At 37.1% G+C, this 15,661-nt stretch overlaps 1 protein-coding gene across 1 annotated transcript in view; it reads right to left on the minus strand.

The window, feature by feature from the left end:
- The window catches only part of Gucy2c (guanylate cyclase 2C), a 74,910-nt gene that overhangs the window by 46,448 nt on the left and 12,801 nt on the right, over nt 1-15,661 (minus strand). Inside the window, exons 4-10 of the mRNA XM_046436109.2 lie at nt 15,228-15,443; nt 14,143-14,264; nt 12,399-12,495; nt 9,727-9,844; nt 8,788-8,923; nt 7,146-7,231; nt 4,526-4,637 (exon numbers count right to left, since the gene is read on the minus strand). Coding sequence (XP_046292065.1) covers nt 4,526-4,637; nt 7,146-7,231; nt 8,788-8,923; nt 9,727-9,844; nt 12,399-12,495; nt 14,143-14,264; nt 15,228-15,443 — 887 coding nt within the window. The remainder of the gene's footprint in view (nt 1-4,525; nt 4,638-7,145; nt 7,232-8,787; nt 8,924-9,726; nt 9,845-12,398; nt 12,496-14,142; nt 14,265-15,227; nt 15,444-15,661) is intronic.

Below are 15,661 nucleotides of genomic sequence, written 5' to 3' on the forward strand. Positions count from 1 at the left end.
CGAAATAGGGGAGCAAGAAATTTTTATAAACAGTTGATTGAACAACACTAGAAGCTCATGTATATTAATTAAATACCTAATAAATATATTGACAAAAAAAGGTGATATTGAGAAGTAAGGAGGACTAGTGAAGAACTAAATCTTAATTCATAACACAAAAGATAGATAACATCTAGAGCTTTTAAATCAAGAAACATTACTTAGAAATATACTGAAGAGACTGAGAGTCTGGGGACACACAGAGGTGGGACCAGGCATGCTCACCTTCCATTGTGAACATTTCTACTACTGGACTGAAAAATCACATACAAGAATTTTTCTTTGCTAAAAATATAATTAATGAAGGTGCCCTGAAGAGGAAACACCAAGATCTCTCTATTAAAGTAGCGCCCTTCTTTCCTATCTTCCCTGTCATGGCACCATGACACAGAATCCTTGAGACTATGGTCCATGATCTACTTGTTTGTTCCTGTACCTTTAGCACATATCAGGCCTGAGACCTGCTAAAATATCAATTGAAAATGACTAAATGAAAAAAAAAGAAGAAGAAAGAAAAAAGAAAATGACTGAATGAAAAAATAATTGAATAAAAGTTTGGCCTTGCTCATCTTACTAACTGAAAGAGGCTAGGGAAAGGAATCCAAATATTAAGACACATAAATTCATGTCAAAAACTGGTATGCCGTTAGACTTAGGTTACACATTACATGCATTTTAGAATAATTTTTGTGTCATCACATCATATTCTAATGAAGTAATCCTTTTTTTTTCTGAAGTGGGGTGCTTTTTGTGGGGTTAAATGTTGCAGCACTCTTTTAAGGGTGTATGGTACATTTGAAAGTTTAAGCTTTGCAACCATACAGCTGCCTCTAACTACCTGTTTTGTGCTAAAAGGAAATTTTCAACAGTGAAAATGTGAGTTGTGGATTTATCTCATCTGGGCAGAAATAAATTCATACCTTGGAGATGAGGTAACATTGTGGGCATGTTTGTCTTTGGTGATGGCCGGCCGTATGTCACTACAATCACCACTTCCATCATTACTATTACTACTCCCACTTCTATCACACCAGACAAATAACAAGAGTGAGACCAAGAAGTGCAGTTTCAACAGTGCAGATGATTGCACTCAGCGGCCTACTAAAATTGCACATTCCCTGGACTAGCACAAGAATTAGAGAATGTGGTAGTCTCAGCCCATCTCAAGCCCCATCTGCCTCTTGCAGTATACACATCTCACTGTGCTAGGTGTAATTATGACATTTACACATAGTATTTACATATGCCATGTACAATTTAATATAGTTTTAAATTCAACATGCTTTTTAGTTCTGCTTGTTAGGTTGTCTGGGTCACAGTAGTTCTAAGGCTAAGCTTTGGCTGCCTCCTGGTGGTCACTGTGATTATTACATCCTATTTATCTCTTCCCAAGGAATGCAGAATGACCTTATAACTGCAAGGTCATATGACACTATGATTAAAAGGAACCCTAAGTCTCCTGTTGTAGCAGAGGAAGAAACTCACACTCAGAGAAAAGAAGGAAAATGACTAAAATTAACACAGTGTAAATTAGTGCTGGAGTTCAGTGTAGAAATACAGTTATCGCATGTCATCATTCATTGATTTCAAGGCATATGTTGAGGGGTGGAGAGGATAGGAATAAATAATGGACTGTACCTTTAAAAATATAAAAAGACATGTAAACAAATATAAATGCTAGGAGTCAGGTAGGGTAAGAGCAAGTTAAATAAGATTAATAACCTCCTGGGTTGTTAAAATAAGTTAGGACAAATGAAATAAAGTTAAATCTTGAAATGAGTGTATGTTTGCCAGTTGAATGGGGGAGGGTAATAAATTCTAGACAGAGGGAGTAGCATGAACAAGGACACAGGGGCACAAATTTGTATGCCCTTCCTTTAAAGAGGTAGGAGGAAGTTGAGAGTGGGGAAGGGATTTTTCAAGAGAAAAGATATGGCTGGAAAAATAGGAAGGTCATGAGCATATTGTACTCTATTCAGTCATTTGGACTTTGTTCTGCAGGTAGAGAGAGCTTCCAGTAGAAGTGTTGGCAACAGTGTGGTGATGTGAGGGGTTGCCTTGGAGGTGGGAGCACTGGAGCAGGAAGGCTGCTGGATGTTGCTATAATCCAGGAAGCAGATGATGAGGGCTCTGAGGAGGATACAACCAGATCTGCATTATCCACATTGTTGTATCCCAGATGCTTAGCACATCTTGGGGCACTAACTAACTCTTCCTTAAATGAATGAATAGACAGTGAGGGTGTGATAGCCAGATGAAATATTCTGATTAGTTAGCAAGTGTGTACACAGAAAAAAAGGCCAAGCATGCATTCCTTATTTGTATACTATTAGATTATTTGTATACTTTACTTGTAAAGTATAAAACTATAGTAACAGGGAAGTAATGGAAAGTTCTGGCTCAGTTTTCTAGTTAACTGAAAATGGGGTGAAGTTGCCCAGGATAATATAATGCCTCTGTGCTACAAAATATAAATATTTCATGTGATATCTTTTAAGTAAATAATGAGAGTGCTCAAAAATTACTTTTTGAGAAGTTTAGCACTTTAAAAATCACAGCCTTCTATTAAGTAACTAAAAACTTAAACACTGATAAAAACCATACTAAAATTACAAACAACATTGTCACTGAGAGCTGTAATTAGGAGAAAGAAAATAATATTTTAATTCAAGAAGTTACAAAAAGAAGAAGTAGAGAGTTTCAGAAGCCCATGGTAAAAGAAAGAGCTATTTAGAAAGTCAGGTTTGGTTTAGAACTAGGAAGCTTGAAGTTCATTCTAGGGATAATAAAGAAAGCTGATTAAAGAAAAACCAGCTTCCAAAAGGAATGCCAACAGTTCCAAATTGCTTGTTGTTTAAAAGACTATGATCCCCAGCCCCACCTCCTTTTGTGCTTTAGTCAACTGCTAATGTCTTTTGAATAAAAGCACGGGAATAATTTTGAACCAAAAGTGACTGATGCAGTGAAAGAGAACTAGGACATTACAGCTTTGGCACAAGCAAGCCCACTGAAGCAGAAATGTGCCCCCTAAGGCACATCAAAATTCCAGAATTTCTGGCTGCAGAGCAGGGCTGGGTTAGAAATATTTTTAGCTTATAATTTTTAAATGCTTTTTAAAAGTGATAAACAAATATAATCAGTAGAAAATATTGAAAATTCTGAAATATACTAAAAAAGAAAAATGTGTATCTTCCAGAATTATTCTACTCAGTAGCTACCACTGTTAAAATTTTAGTCTGTTTCTTTAGAATCTTCCCTCTTTCTTTCTTTCTTTGTACCTGGGATTGAAAGCAGGGGCAGTTAACCAATGAGCCAAAAATCCCCAGCCCTTTTTTTTTTTTAATTTTTTGCATTTTTTTTTTTTTTTAGGTGCAGATAGACACAACACAATGCCTAGACGAGCACTCCACTGCTGAGCCACAATCCCAGGCCCTTCATGTTTTATTTTGAGACAGGGTCTCACTAAGTTGCTTAAAGCCTCGCTAAATTGCTGAGGCTGGCTTTGAACTTGAGATCCTCCTGCCTCAGACTTCCAAGTCACTGGGATCACAGGTGTGAGCCACCACAAACATTATTTCTGCACAATGTTTAACGAAGTTAGCATCCCAGCATCTTAAGTTTCCTATCATTTAAAATTCTCTGCAAATAATTATTTTAATTGGTTGCATGATGCTCCACTTAAGAATGTCTCATAATTTTCTTTAAAAATGTATTAATGGTATAATGGTATTTACTTTTTTTTTTTTTTTTTGCATCTTTGGGTGTATTTGTCCAAATGTAAAATTTTTTCCCTAAAGACAGTTTAACAATATGGAATTACTGATCATCATTTTAAGTCCTGGCCAAAGCCAGTCATGGATGGAATATTCCAACACTTTATGGCTGAGGAGATACCTGTTCTGCCCAACCTGCTGATGATCAATGTCACAGAGTTGCCTCGCATCTTGCCTGGGTGACAACCTAGCCATGTTGGGCTTTTTATGATGGAGAGACTCTCATCTGATTTGGGTGGGAAACCTTCACTGTAACTGAAATATATGTCCGAGGAAGGAATGGGGGACATGATAGGGGAACATAATCACCAGCCACACCTCAGCTTGATAAAGCATGTATTCATTGCTGAAATAGGTGTCCTTTGAACTTTTCCCAGTAAAATATAAATGGAGAAAAAGTACATGTCTCCCTCTCATTTTTGTCAATTGCCAAACTTTAGACTTCTATGGGATAATTTATGTCCAAGGGTACAACACATTTTTAAAAGATGGGTCTGGCAAAATTAGAATAGGGGTATTTTCCGTGTTTAATCAGAACTTTAATGTAATTCATGGTTCAGGGAAATAAAGTCCACATTTACAAACCTGGAAAATTTAGTTGGAGGAACAAACCAAACAATAATAATCATAAATTAACTTCATAAACCATATAGTTTACTCTTCTTACTAGAAAAACAATTTTAGGGAAAGGAAATTCACTCAGAATATCTTACCCCGGCCTGGGATATCATTAGGAAGTTTACGGTTCCTCCAGACGAATGTGGGGTACATGTCCTCTGTAGTGGTACTATTTGTGTGGGTGTCATAAGTCAAAAGAATCTTGTACTGTGTCAGGGCACAAAAAAGAAATGGATGAACAGGTGAGGTCTCCTGTCTTGCCCAGTGATATTTGCATTTAAATAACACTTCTCACTGGAACAAGGTAATTGTAAAAAAGCTTGGAACTAGTTAGGATCTGTTTATTGGTTCATGGCATGAACATGGATTTATTTTTTTCTTGTGAACAAAATTTTTATTTACACACTGTATCTAGGAGCACATAAACTCTTAAACAATTAATTTCCAAAAATGTGCAAGAAATTACTATAATTTGCTTACAAACCAAAACACATATTAAAATCAATGGACTTTGGATAGTGCGTTCTGTGGTGTACGAACATGGATTTAATTTCCATGTGGGCCAATTAGTTTTATATATCTTTATGGCCATGTACAATACCATTAGTCTCTGCCCAACACAGTTACTTTAATTCTTTAGAGAACTAGTCCATGTCGTTCATTTTTACCAATGTTAAAACAGAGTCCAAGAAAAATTTAAAAGCCAACTCCAATTCTCGCCATACATGGTCACCAGTGTTTTCCACAATATTAAGCTGCTTTTGGAAACCATCATGAGTAAAGATATCACAGGTAAAATCCATTATAACATTTTTTTAATACATGCCAAGGGATCCTGAGATAATTCTACATTCCTTAAATTCTATCAATTTCATAATTTTCTAATCTCTTCTATCCCATTAGGTCCCTACACATGACACTAATTAGTTACTACAATAAAAGATTTATTTTTCAAGTAATCTGCTAAAGGAAACATAAAAGGTATATTCTTAAATTATTATTGCAAATATTGAGACATTTTCTAAGAGACATTGGAAAAATAACCATCCTTCTAAATTTACCACCACTTCTTCAATATACTCTGGACAGATAGTTAACATTTTCAAAATTTTACACTTAAGAACAGAATATATAATTGCATACATTGAGGATAGGAAATATCTTATGTATTAGGACATGGCATATTGAATCTCTACTGAAAACTACCTTTGATATGGACTACCATCTCTGTAGCTGTCTTGAGAAGTAATCTCTGGTTTTCCCAAATATACATAATACAATTGATAGCATTAGATTATTGAAAAATTCAACCAAATTTGCTTTTAGAGCGGATAAATGCAGAGAGCAAAGTTTTTCACTTTGAGGAGTTGTCTGAGGCTGAGATAAGATATCATACATGTCTGCCTCTCTCCATGGGACATGAGGGCATCATCCGAGGAGCAAATACTTGGAGGAGGGTGTAGGTATATTTGTAGTTCCTATTAGTGGTTGAAACATTGAGGAGATCCAATTTTAAGGTATTCCCATGGATTTTATTCCAAAAATAGCATTATATTAAAGGTTCATTATAGTAACTAAAAACTATAGATTACTTCTCTGAGATGTTGCCCCCAAATTTCCAGTGTACCTTTCCAAACTGCACATCTTTTCTCTAGTTTTTCACATTTGTCATTGTGGATGTCTTTTGCAAAGCTAGGTCAATATACATACACTCAATATAAGGCAGGTCATAACATTCACTCTGGAAAATGAAAAAATGCATGACTTTTTCTCTTAGATTCCCCAGATATATCAGAATCTGATCTGTTGAAGGAAAAAGCATTTTATTGACCATTTGGTTGGCTGGAACAGTGGCTTTCATAGTTTGGATGAACATAACTTTGGATGACAAAGTGGGGTGTTTTCTTTTTAAATTAAATGTTGATCAGCTGTCACCTAGGTGCTGAATAAAAAGCAAAACACCAGAGACATGGAGAGATGAGTTTAACCCACTCCCTTTCTTTACAGGAACTTCTATATAGGTAAGGAAAAAAGAGATATACATTGTAGATAAAGGCAAAACATTATGGGTCTGACTGTGTGCCTGAAGGATTGCACAGGTCATGATTTTCTTGGGAGGTTTTTTTTTAATATTTATTTTTTAGTTGTAGTTGGACACAATACCTTTATTTATTTATTTATTTTTATGTGATGCTGAGGATCGAACCCAGGGCCTTGCACGTGCTAGGCGAGAGTTCTACCGCTGAGCCACAACCCCAGCCCATTTCCCTGGGAGTTCTGATGGAGAGAACAGAGACTATCTCATAGAAATCTTGAGTAGAGAAAATGAATAAGCAATTCTGAGGAGAGACTTGTTATCTTCTCATTGATATTCCATGAATATTCTGATCCTTATATTAATCTATTTTGGATATATATATATATATATATATATATATATATATATGTGTGTTTGTGTGTGTGTGTGTTTTCCCACACACATATGTATGGAGAGTAAATATAATTGATAATCTGGGTAATAAGTTCTATGGTCTAAAATGCTTAAGGAATACTACCCCAAGTAGGGTATACTTATAAAACGGAAATGAACTGCCTTCAGATTCTAAGCATAACTTTTCCAATTGCTTCGCTATCGACCCTCATCAGGTAACTTCAGGTTATCCTCCTCACCCAGTTGTATCACCCCTATGTTTCCTGATAAGCCATCAGACGTACCTTCTGGGTGTCCATGGAGGCATACAGAAGCACCATAGTATTGTCAATATCCCCACAGTCGTCCAAAGTCACAGGACCCGTATAGCCTAGGGCAAAATCAGAGAGCTTTATAGGCCACTATTGACTTCTTGCCTGAAACCACTTGGAACCTGACAGAAAGGTTTCAAATAGCTCTATTTCAAATTTGCTGAAAAGTCGTTAAGCTTAATGTTCTTGTCAGAGGACACTTGAATTGGCTCTTGACCCTGAGATTTCTGAAGGATATTTTTGTGGGAGATGTTGTTTGAGGTAAAAATATTTTTCATTGCATTTAGGATGACACTAAATGTAATCAGTTAATAAATTCCTCAATTATTAGTGACAAACTTTTGCTGAAAATATTTACTAACCTAGTCGCGTAGTGTATAAGTCTAACTTAGACCATAAAAAGAACAAAATCTCTTCACTATCATTTATCTATGAAATAATAGCAGTGTAAGATGAACCTATTAAATGGCTGTTTGGATTTAAAAAGGATCAAATCAGCAATTTCACATGGTTCAACATGATATCTAACACTTATCTCACATTTACGACAAATCATCTCTGTGCTAAGTATTTTCTATGAAGTAATCATTTCATTCTCCCTAGACTACCATGATATGGAAACTATTATCATTTCTATTATCATTTCTATATTATCATTTCTATAAATAAGAAATAATTTATTGATTACATTCAGAAATATTAAGTAATCTTCTCAGGATTGTAAAGCTGATAGGTTATTAAACTAAGACTGAAATAAATGTCTCCTGTCTGAGCCTGGGCCAGGGGCTATTAGGATGCTTGACCATGATCATGGAGGTAAGAAGATTAAGAATGCACTGAAGTGCCTGGGAGAACTTGGGACACAAGGAAGGGTCAATGATTCTCTCTCCCTCCCTGCTTCTTCAGGGGACTGAAATGATCTCTTCTTATCATTGTCATAAGCCACAGCTCCTGGTACAGCCCCTAGATCTAGTGCCAGGCAGCTTCTGCCCACTGAAGCTGACAGAAGACTCTCTGTGCAGTTGGACAAAGGTTTTCCAGAGTAAGACTTTAAAGGCAAGTTAGAGGAAAAAAAAAAGCTTAACAGGAAAATTTCTTTATAATCTCTGGATAAGATCTGGGAAGTGAAAGGTGAGAATGTGGATAGAGACTTGTGAATAAAGGCGAAGTCAATCCAGCAGTTTGGAGGGACATGTGTTGTTTTGGATGGTATTGTTATGAGGGGTTTGGGCAGTTATAGGTTTAATGGAGTCCTGGATCTTTGAAGGATAGAAAGGGAGGTATAAAGAACCAAAATCAAACTACAAATATTTCTCTTCTTGCTAGTCTCTGAGCATAGCCAGGATGCCACTTGTCTAACTGCCTTGTGAGAGCTCATGCTTTCTGAGCCACATGCTTACTCTATGATACCCAAAGGTTCTGAAAGTCTGAGGTATAAACTACTGGGCAGTTATCCAGAGTGGCATTCCTAAAATTGATGCAATGATGTTTGCCCCCAATTGAGTTCAAAGGTCTTAGATCTTGAACCATCAATTGCCACCACCCCCATACCATGCCCCATTTCCCAAAGCCCACATCTCTTCAGCTGTGCTGTTTGCTTATAGGAGACCAGTACCTTGAAATGTGAGGTTCCTGAAAGCGTGCGCAAATTTGGAAGTGGCAATAGCTTCTCCATTCTCAAGAAATATCTTCAGCATGTGCCCAAACAGCAAGGTTCCATCCAAGTAAGCAAGAGCAAAGTCATTTTTTTCCTGAATAAGAAAGGAAAATCTTAAAAAGGGTCCCCCACAAAAAGAGATTCTGGTCTTGAGACTGCAGCAAAATGTTCTTGGGATCAGCAGGTCATTGGAAAGGTAAAGGAATATTTGACCCTTCCCTGGGTCAGTGTTCTTTGTTATTCAGTGGCACAATTCTGCTTTCTCTTGGGATCAATAAAATAAGAATACTCCTTTAGGGAAGTACCTACAGGCAGTTATACTTCTTTCCCATGGTGACAAAAGAAATAACTGCAGCCAAGAAAGTCAACATAAAGCATTTTCATGATTCTTATAAGATTTTATACAGAAATACTTGCTCATAGTTTAATGTTTTATTAAAGCAAAAAAGAAGAACACACATGCATGCACACGGGCACACACACAAAAAAAAAACCTTGTCTTTAAGAATCCTGAATGTGACATGAACAGTTTTGGTGACAGAATACTACCAAGCCTACTTTGAGGACTGGGTATTACTTCAGGCCTCAAATGTCTGCCCTGGGGAGAATAATGGGCAGATCAGAACTCCTCTGTCTCTGTGGCTGTTGCGTGGTGATCCTCACAGAACTGGGCAATGAATTAACACTCTTGCCCCAGTGAGACCAAGTGGTTCTTTTACCTTACGCATTTTGGTCTGCCTGTCTGTGAAGAATCATGTTTGCCAGAGATAGGAAGCAATGCACCTGGGCTGGGGATACAGCTCAGTGTGAGTGCCTGCCTCACATGCACAAGGCCCTGGGTTCAATCCCCAGTAGCACGTGTGCACACACACACACACACACACACACACAGCTTACCGGTAAATTACTCCTGGAGAAAGAGGTATTTATCATGGAATTTCCAGGAGGCAGTGTCAGAACAAGGACATTTTTCATATAATCAGGGGCTATGGCATTGTCCTCAAAGTAGTAGTCACTATAATCAAAAACATATGTTCCTCATAAAATTAAGTTCCTCCCCAAACCGAGCTGCATCTTCCACAATTCATAGAAAATATAACATTGGCCTGGAAAATACTTTAAAACTTTTTTTTTTTAGTAATCTACAAAATTTTCTACCTCCCCCAGATAGAAGTGCTTCCCTCTACATTTGCTAAGATGCATGAGAGAACTTAGGCTGTTGTGATTAACATAGGAAAATGGAAAAGAAAATCAGAATACAGGAACATCTTTGAGGGAAATTTTTGGGCTCTGGACATGTGAACCAATACTTGCTCCAAAGGCTTAATGACCCTGGGTGCTCTTAACAACTTAGAGATATTGGGATATGGTACAGAGAAATATTATCATTAAACTTACTTTCCAGATGGTAAAGCATAAGCATAAAAAGTAAACGTTTTCTCTAGCACTGTAAGCTACTTGACACGTGGGACAGTAGCTCATTGACCCTCATTTCATAAGCTCCTCGATGACGCTTGACACACTGCAGACTCTTGATACTGTCTGAGATTGCTCTGAAAATTATGGGGTTTCTATGCTTCCTAATCATTTGGATGTTTCAAAATGCAAAGAATCTAACATGATCAAACTGCTATCACTAGAGTGATCATCATTTAATGTTTAAACACATCTGTGTGCTAAGGACTGTGTTGACTCTTGCTCATATTATCACATCTAATCCTAAATGGACACGCACAAAATGGACATTTTAATTCTCATTTTACAAACGAGAAGATTTCGTCTCAATATGCTAAGACTCAGAGTCAAAAGGACCAGAAGTGTCAGAATTAGAATTTGAACACAAATTGGTCTATTTTTGAATCTCATGATGTTCTTGAAACTTAGCCATGAGTCCTTGGGGAGTACTCACAAAGGAAAACTAGCATTTTAGCAGTTGATGGAGGGTTTGCTGAAAGTAAAATTATACCAACTTGACTACATTGAAAACAAAGCAGTCACTAGAATTAATGTGTTGGTGGAAGTGAAATGTTGATAACTTCCTATACTTCTATAGCTATAGTTTCATCTAGCTGTGAAACAGGGCTGCATTCATTTCCCTTCACACTAGGAAAAGTACTCTTAGTGTGGGAGTAAAGACCAGGCTAATATCGGGGAGATGGAGAGCAGCAATCACCTCAGGTCTGAATGCAGACAGGTAATGATTAATGGTCCAGTCAGATAAGTAAAGTCACATGATTCAACTCATGGAACAAGGGGCACAGGCACACCAGCAACACCTCCTTTATGCTTAGAATAACTCATATTACTTTGGCACTTGTTAGTGGGCCTCCAGACATATTATCAGATGAGTGCTAAAAATATGTATAGGCTGTGATAAAAGATGGTTTCTACTCTGCAGAATTCATAGTGCAGAAAAAGTGCAGAGAAGTCACTTGGTGGCAATCTTTTCTTCTGCACATCTCTGGGACTGAGAATAGAAAGCATCCAACAAATTTAATCACATTAAGGTACAATGACTAAGTCCAATGTGTTCTGCATTATAATAAGGAGACCATGATTTAATGTCCAAGTGGAAGCCCTTTTCCTCAGACAAATGCTCCAACCATATAGGATACTAGGACAATGTTAGAGTCTGTAAACAAGTCAAGATAACACCTGGCATTTTGCCAGGGGAATGTTAGAGTTCGTAAACAAGTCTGGATGGTGCCTGGCAAAATGCCAGAGGGAGTGGTTTGAGAAGTAACAAAAGCGAGCCATTAAGTGTGGAGATTCCTTATTGGTAGACTGATGTATCTAGTTTATGATAATTAGATAAGCTGTGTGGAATGTATAAATACTGCTCCTGTCCTACAATAAACGGCTCCCACTCCTGCTGTATCAACATACACAAGTTGTTCGTCACCCCCCCGGTTATTTTGCTGCAGCCGGACTGCGGCAGGACAACAGGAATAAACTAGGACTCCTCTGGGCTAATATGGACAACAGTCAACTTGATATAATGGACTATAATGTCTTATTGAGATACTATAGTCCCAAAGAAGTGCAAAGAAAATATTACCACCAAGTGATTAGGTCTTAGAAAGCAAGGAATAATTTTACAAATCAAATCTACATAGCTAAAGCTTTACTCTTAACAAATAGACCAGAAAGAAAAGTAAAAGAGGGTCAAATGCCATTAGCAACTGAAGAAAACAAAATGAGGCCCATATTCACAGGAATAATATTATTGAACGGTTAATTGATTTATCTTTTCCTAGACAAAGACCTTAAAATCAGCGTGGGAATCAGGATCCTAGGTTGATGAGTAGGTCTCATGGATGAATGAACATGGATTTAATGGACCTTTAATAAAATTTTGCATTCAGCAATGATGAAGGTGTCAAAGGACTCTATTCCTGCGAAGCTCACAATTGATTATATGAGAATGAGGGTGAGAAGGAAACTTTAATTCAAACACTACTGTCAAACTGAACCCCTTAAGAGGCTGTGCAAAGACCATGTATCTGTTGGAAGCCCTTGGAGTACTTCCTTTCTGAAAGGCGGTCAGTCCCTCCAGGTATGATACCTACTTGAATAGATCCACTAAGATAATGACAGTGTCTTCAGCCACTTCCTGGTCACCCTTCAGGCTGTTGAAAGTTTCTGGTGTACCACACATAACAATTACTGGAGGAGAGAAAGCAAGACAAGGAGAGAAATAAAAGGTTGTCTGCACAAGATTGGGAGAAAAACCAGTTTTCTGGATTTGAATACAATATGTCCATATTATATTTTTTAAAATTAATACCAATTCCCTAAATCTCACTCCCTTTTTCACTTATGGTTATGAAGTCAGAATAGGACTGCATGGAGTCTTTAAAAATCTTTTGGTCTTGGGCTGGGGATGTGGCTCAAGCGGTAATGCGCTCGCCTGGCGTGCGCGAGGCACTGGGTTCGATCCTCAGCACCATATAAAAATAAAATAAAGATGTTGTGTCCATCGAAAACTAAAAATAAATATTAAAAAAAATTCTCTCTTTCTCTTTAAAAAAAAAAATCTTTTGGTCTGTTCCCTTAATTTCATAGATTTAGGGAGACTGACGCCAAAAGCCAAAGGGGTCCTTTGATTGGTAGATGACTGAGACAACTGAGACAGCTCTGAGCAGAACTCAAGTTGTGAATGCTTATTCCATTACACTAAGGTGAAGTTATTATAGAAGTCATTTTCAGATAAGGGAAGTGCACCCTACCATTTCGAAAATGATTGAAAAGATACAGTAAAAGTGAATATGAAAAGAATTTATAAAGTCCTTCTAAGCAACTTTCCTTGGGCTTTGCCTGTACCTTTTTAACTTGGAACTCAGTCTTAGAAATTTGAGTGACAGAATCCAATCGGAAGCTCTACCAGAAACCATAGCTAACTATTTCCTAAATGCATGGTTTTGTGAGAAAGACGAGTTGGGGGAACTTCATTCAACATTTTTTTATTTGCCGTTTTTGTCCAGTTGAATTGTAAAGAATTTAAGGGCATGAATAATGTTATACTTCTTTTATCCTCAGATCTTGGTTAATGTTTTGCAACTGGTAGGTTTTAATATAGCAAATTCTTAATCACAACAGTTTATTTGAGTGAATTCAGACAATCTGCCAAGAAAGCATCTTTTCTTCAAGGAAATTCTCACAATTGATTTCTTTGTTCCTGATATGTTCTGGTTTATAAAAAGAATTTTATGGAAAGTGCAATAAATCACCTAATGATTTATGAGGTTGATTTTATTCCATTAGTTTTTCACACTTGGCTTCTAACTCATGGGGCAGGTGAGATATAGATTAGGAACGTGAGATGATCTTTGCTGCCTTGTAATTTTTCCTGAGCCTGTATATCAATAAACTTATCTTCTTGGTTAGCAGGAGGATCAGGGTTCAGAACATGTGATAGTCACAAATCTAATAATATGTTGGATTAAAGTGCACTTAGCAGTTTACCAATGATAGTTTTTGATATCATTTTAGTTTCTAAAAGCTGGATGTTAGCATAATTATCTATATTCATTATGTGAATATATTTATTCAATCCTACTTTTGTGTTTTTTTTTTCCAGAGGATAAAAGATACAGTAAAAGTGAAACAATGAAGTAACTAATTAACTAATCAATGAAGGAAACAAAATAATAAAGTTGCAAACAATTATAGATCTATAGATCTCCTAAATATACAGAATATATACAGGTAATGACGATAACTATTCAGTGGTAAGTTTGTCAAAATGACTCTGAAGGAAGTGGTAGTCATGAGGAAAGGTCTTGCAAAAAGATTGTTTTCCTATATTTTTACCATTGCTTTTCCTTTTATGATTCACTATGATATCCCGAAACTGGTCATCTCGTCTCAAGGTTTCCTTGAAGCTGAGTACCTGAGAAAAATAGGAAACTCCAGCCTCTAGAGCATTAAGGTACCTGGAACAGGAAAAGGAGAAAGTAAGAAGACAATTTTGTTTCCTCATGGCCTTCCCATGACTTTCACTTGTTATTTGCAAATCTGTCCTGGGACTTTATTTAAAATTAATTTCTGCTATTAACACAATAGGTAGTACACACCATTATACCACTGATTTAAATTGTGGACAGCTAACTTAGTGAAAGTATAGAGGAAGTTTTAGGGGATCTTCATGCATATATAGAAATAATAGGCATTTGATGGGTCCCTTCTACTTGCTTCCTGCTACTTATAGAAGGGAGGGTCTACTCTGCTCTATGAACCAGAAGCCATTGAAGGTACAGTTCAAAAACTCAGAGTTGATAAGAATAACTTCTGCTCCTATATGAAATGGGATTTTTTTGGTGTTCTCCTTCACCCCAAAGTTTCTAGGGTGAGGTCTTAGGGCTGATTCCTATATTTTCCCAGAGGTACATCCCTGTGGTATCCAGTCTTATACTTCTGCAAACCTAGGGGGACAGAGACTGCAGAACTACGCAGCATTCTGGAAGCACCACCTGTAACCCAACCAAAAGACTCTCTCTGCCACTTTTGCTACAGTTGATAAGTACATGTAGCATGGGCAGAACGTACTTTCTCTGGTCTTATAATACCAGTTATTTTTTTTCTTCAGAGAACTTACTGTGGAGAATCAATAAAACTAATGTGAACATACTTTCAAAACTAGAAGATATGTCATGAATGATCTATGCTGATTATTTTTATGATACTTTATTTGCTTTGACACCTTTGCTTTTATATGTCTCTCTCTCTCTCTCTCTCTCTCTCTCTCTCTCTCTCTCTCTCTCTCTCTCTGTGTGTGTGTGTGTGTGTCCATTACTGCTCTATAGATGAAAGGCACATCTGATAATAACCAGGTATCTGCTATGAGTTTATGGCTTACTTTATGGTAAGTGCCCCACAATGTTAATGATCCTCCTTACCAGAAGCAGTCCTCAGTCTCATTACCATCCTTATAAACATATGAAGTGTTCCAGGAAAAAGGTTTGAATGGCAGATCATTGATCTTCCAAAAGTCAACCAAGAAGTACATCAGTTTTCTAGCTGGAGACATCAGCCTGGTTAAGGTTTCTTTATAGTCACATGACAATCCAAAACTTCCAGCTGAAATCATGGGGTAGTTCAACTGGGTGTCAAGGCTATGCCGAGAGGTGAGAAAGAAACCAATGTTAAGGTTAACTTAAGTAGCACAGATAAGATCCCTCTTTCACCTTTTCTAGCATGTGCATATAAATAGCACAAATGAACTAGGGTCATTGGAGCAAGGTCCTCATGTATATAGATAACCCTCCAGCACAGGTGAATTTAAAAACATGTATTGGCCATGTGCTATGTTCCCAGCACACTGTAGATGGTT

The sequence above is a fragment of the Marmota monax genome, unplaced genomic scaffold (assembly GCF_021218885.2).
Source record: "Marmota monax isolate L192 unplaced genomic scaffold, Marmota_monax_Labrador192_F-V1.1 WCK01_AAM20220418_F8-fsc00012, whole genome shotgun sequence".
NCBI lineage: Eukaryota > Metazoa > Chordata > Mammalia > Rodentia > Sciuridae > Marmota > Marmota monax.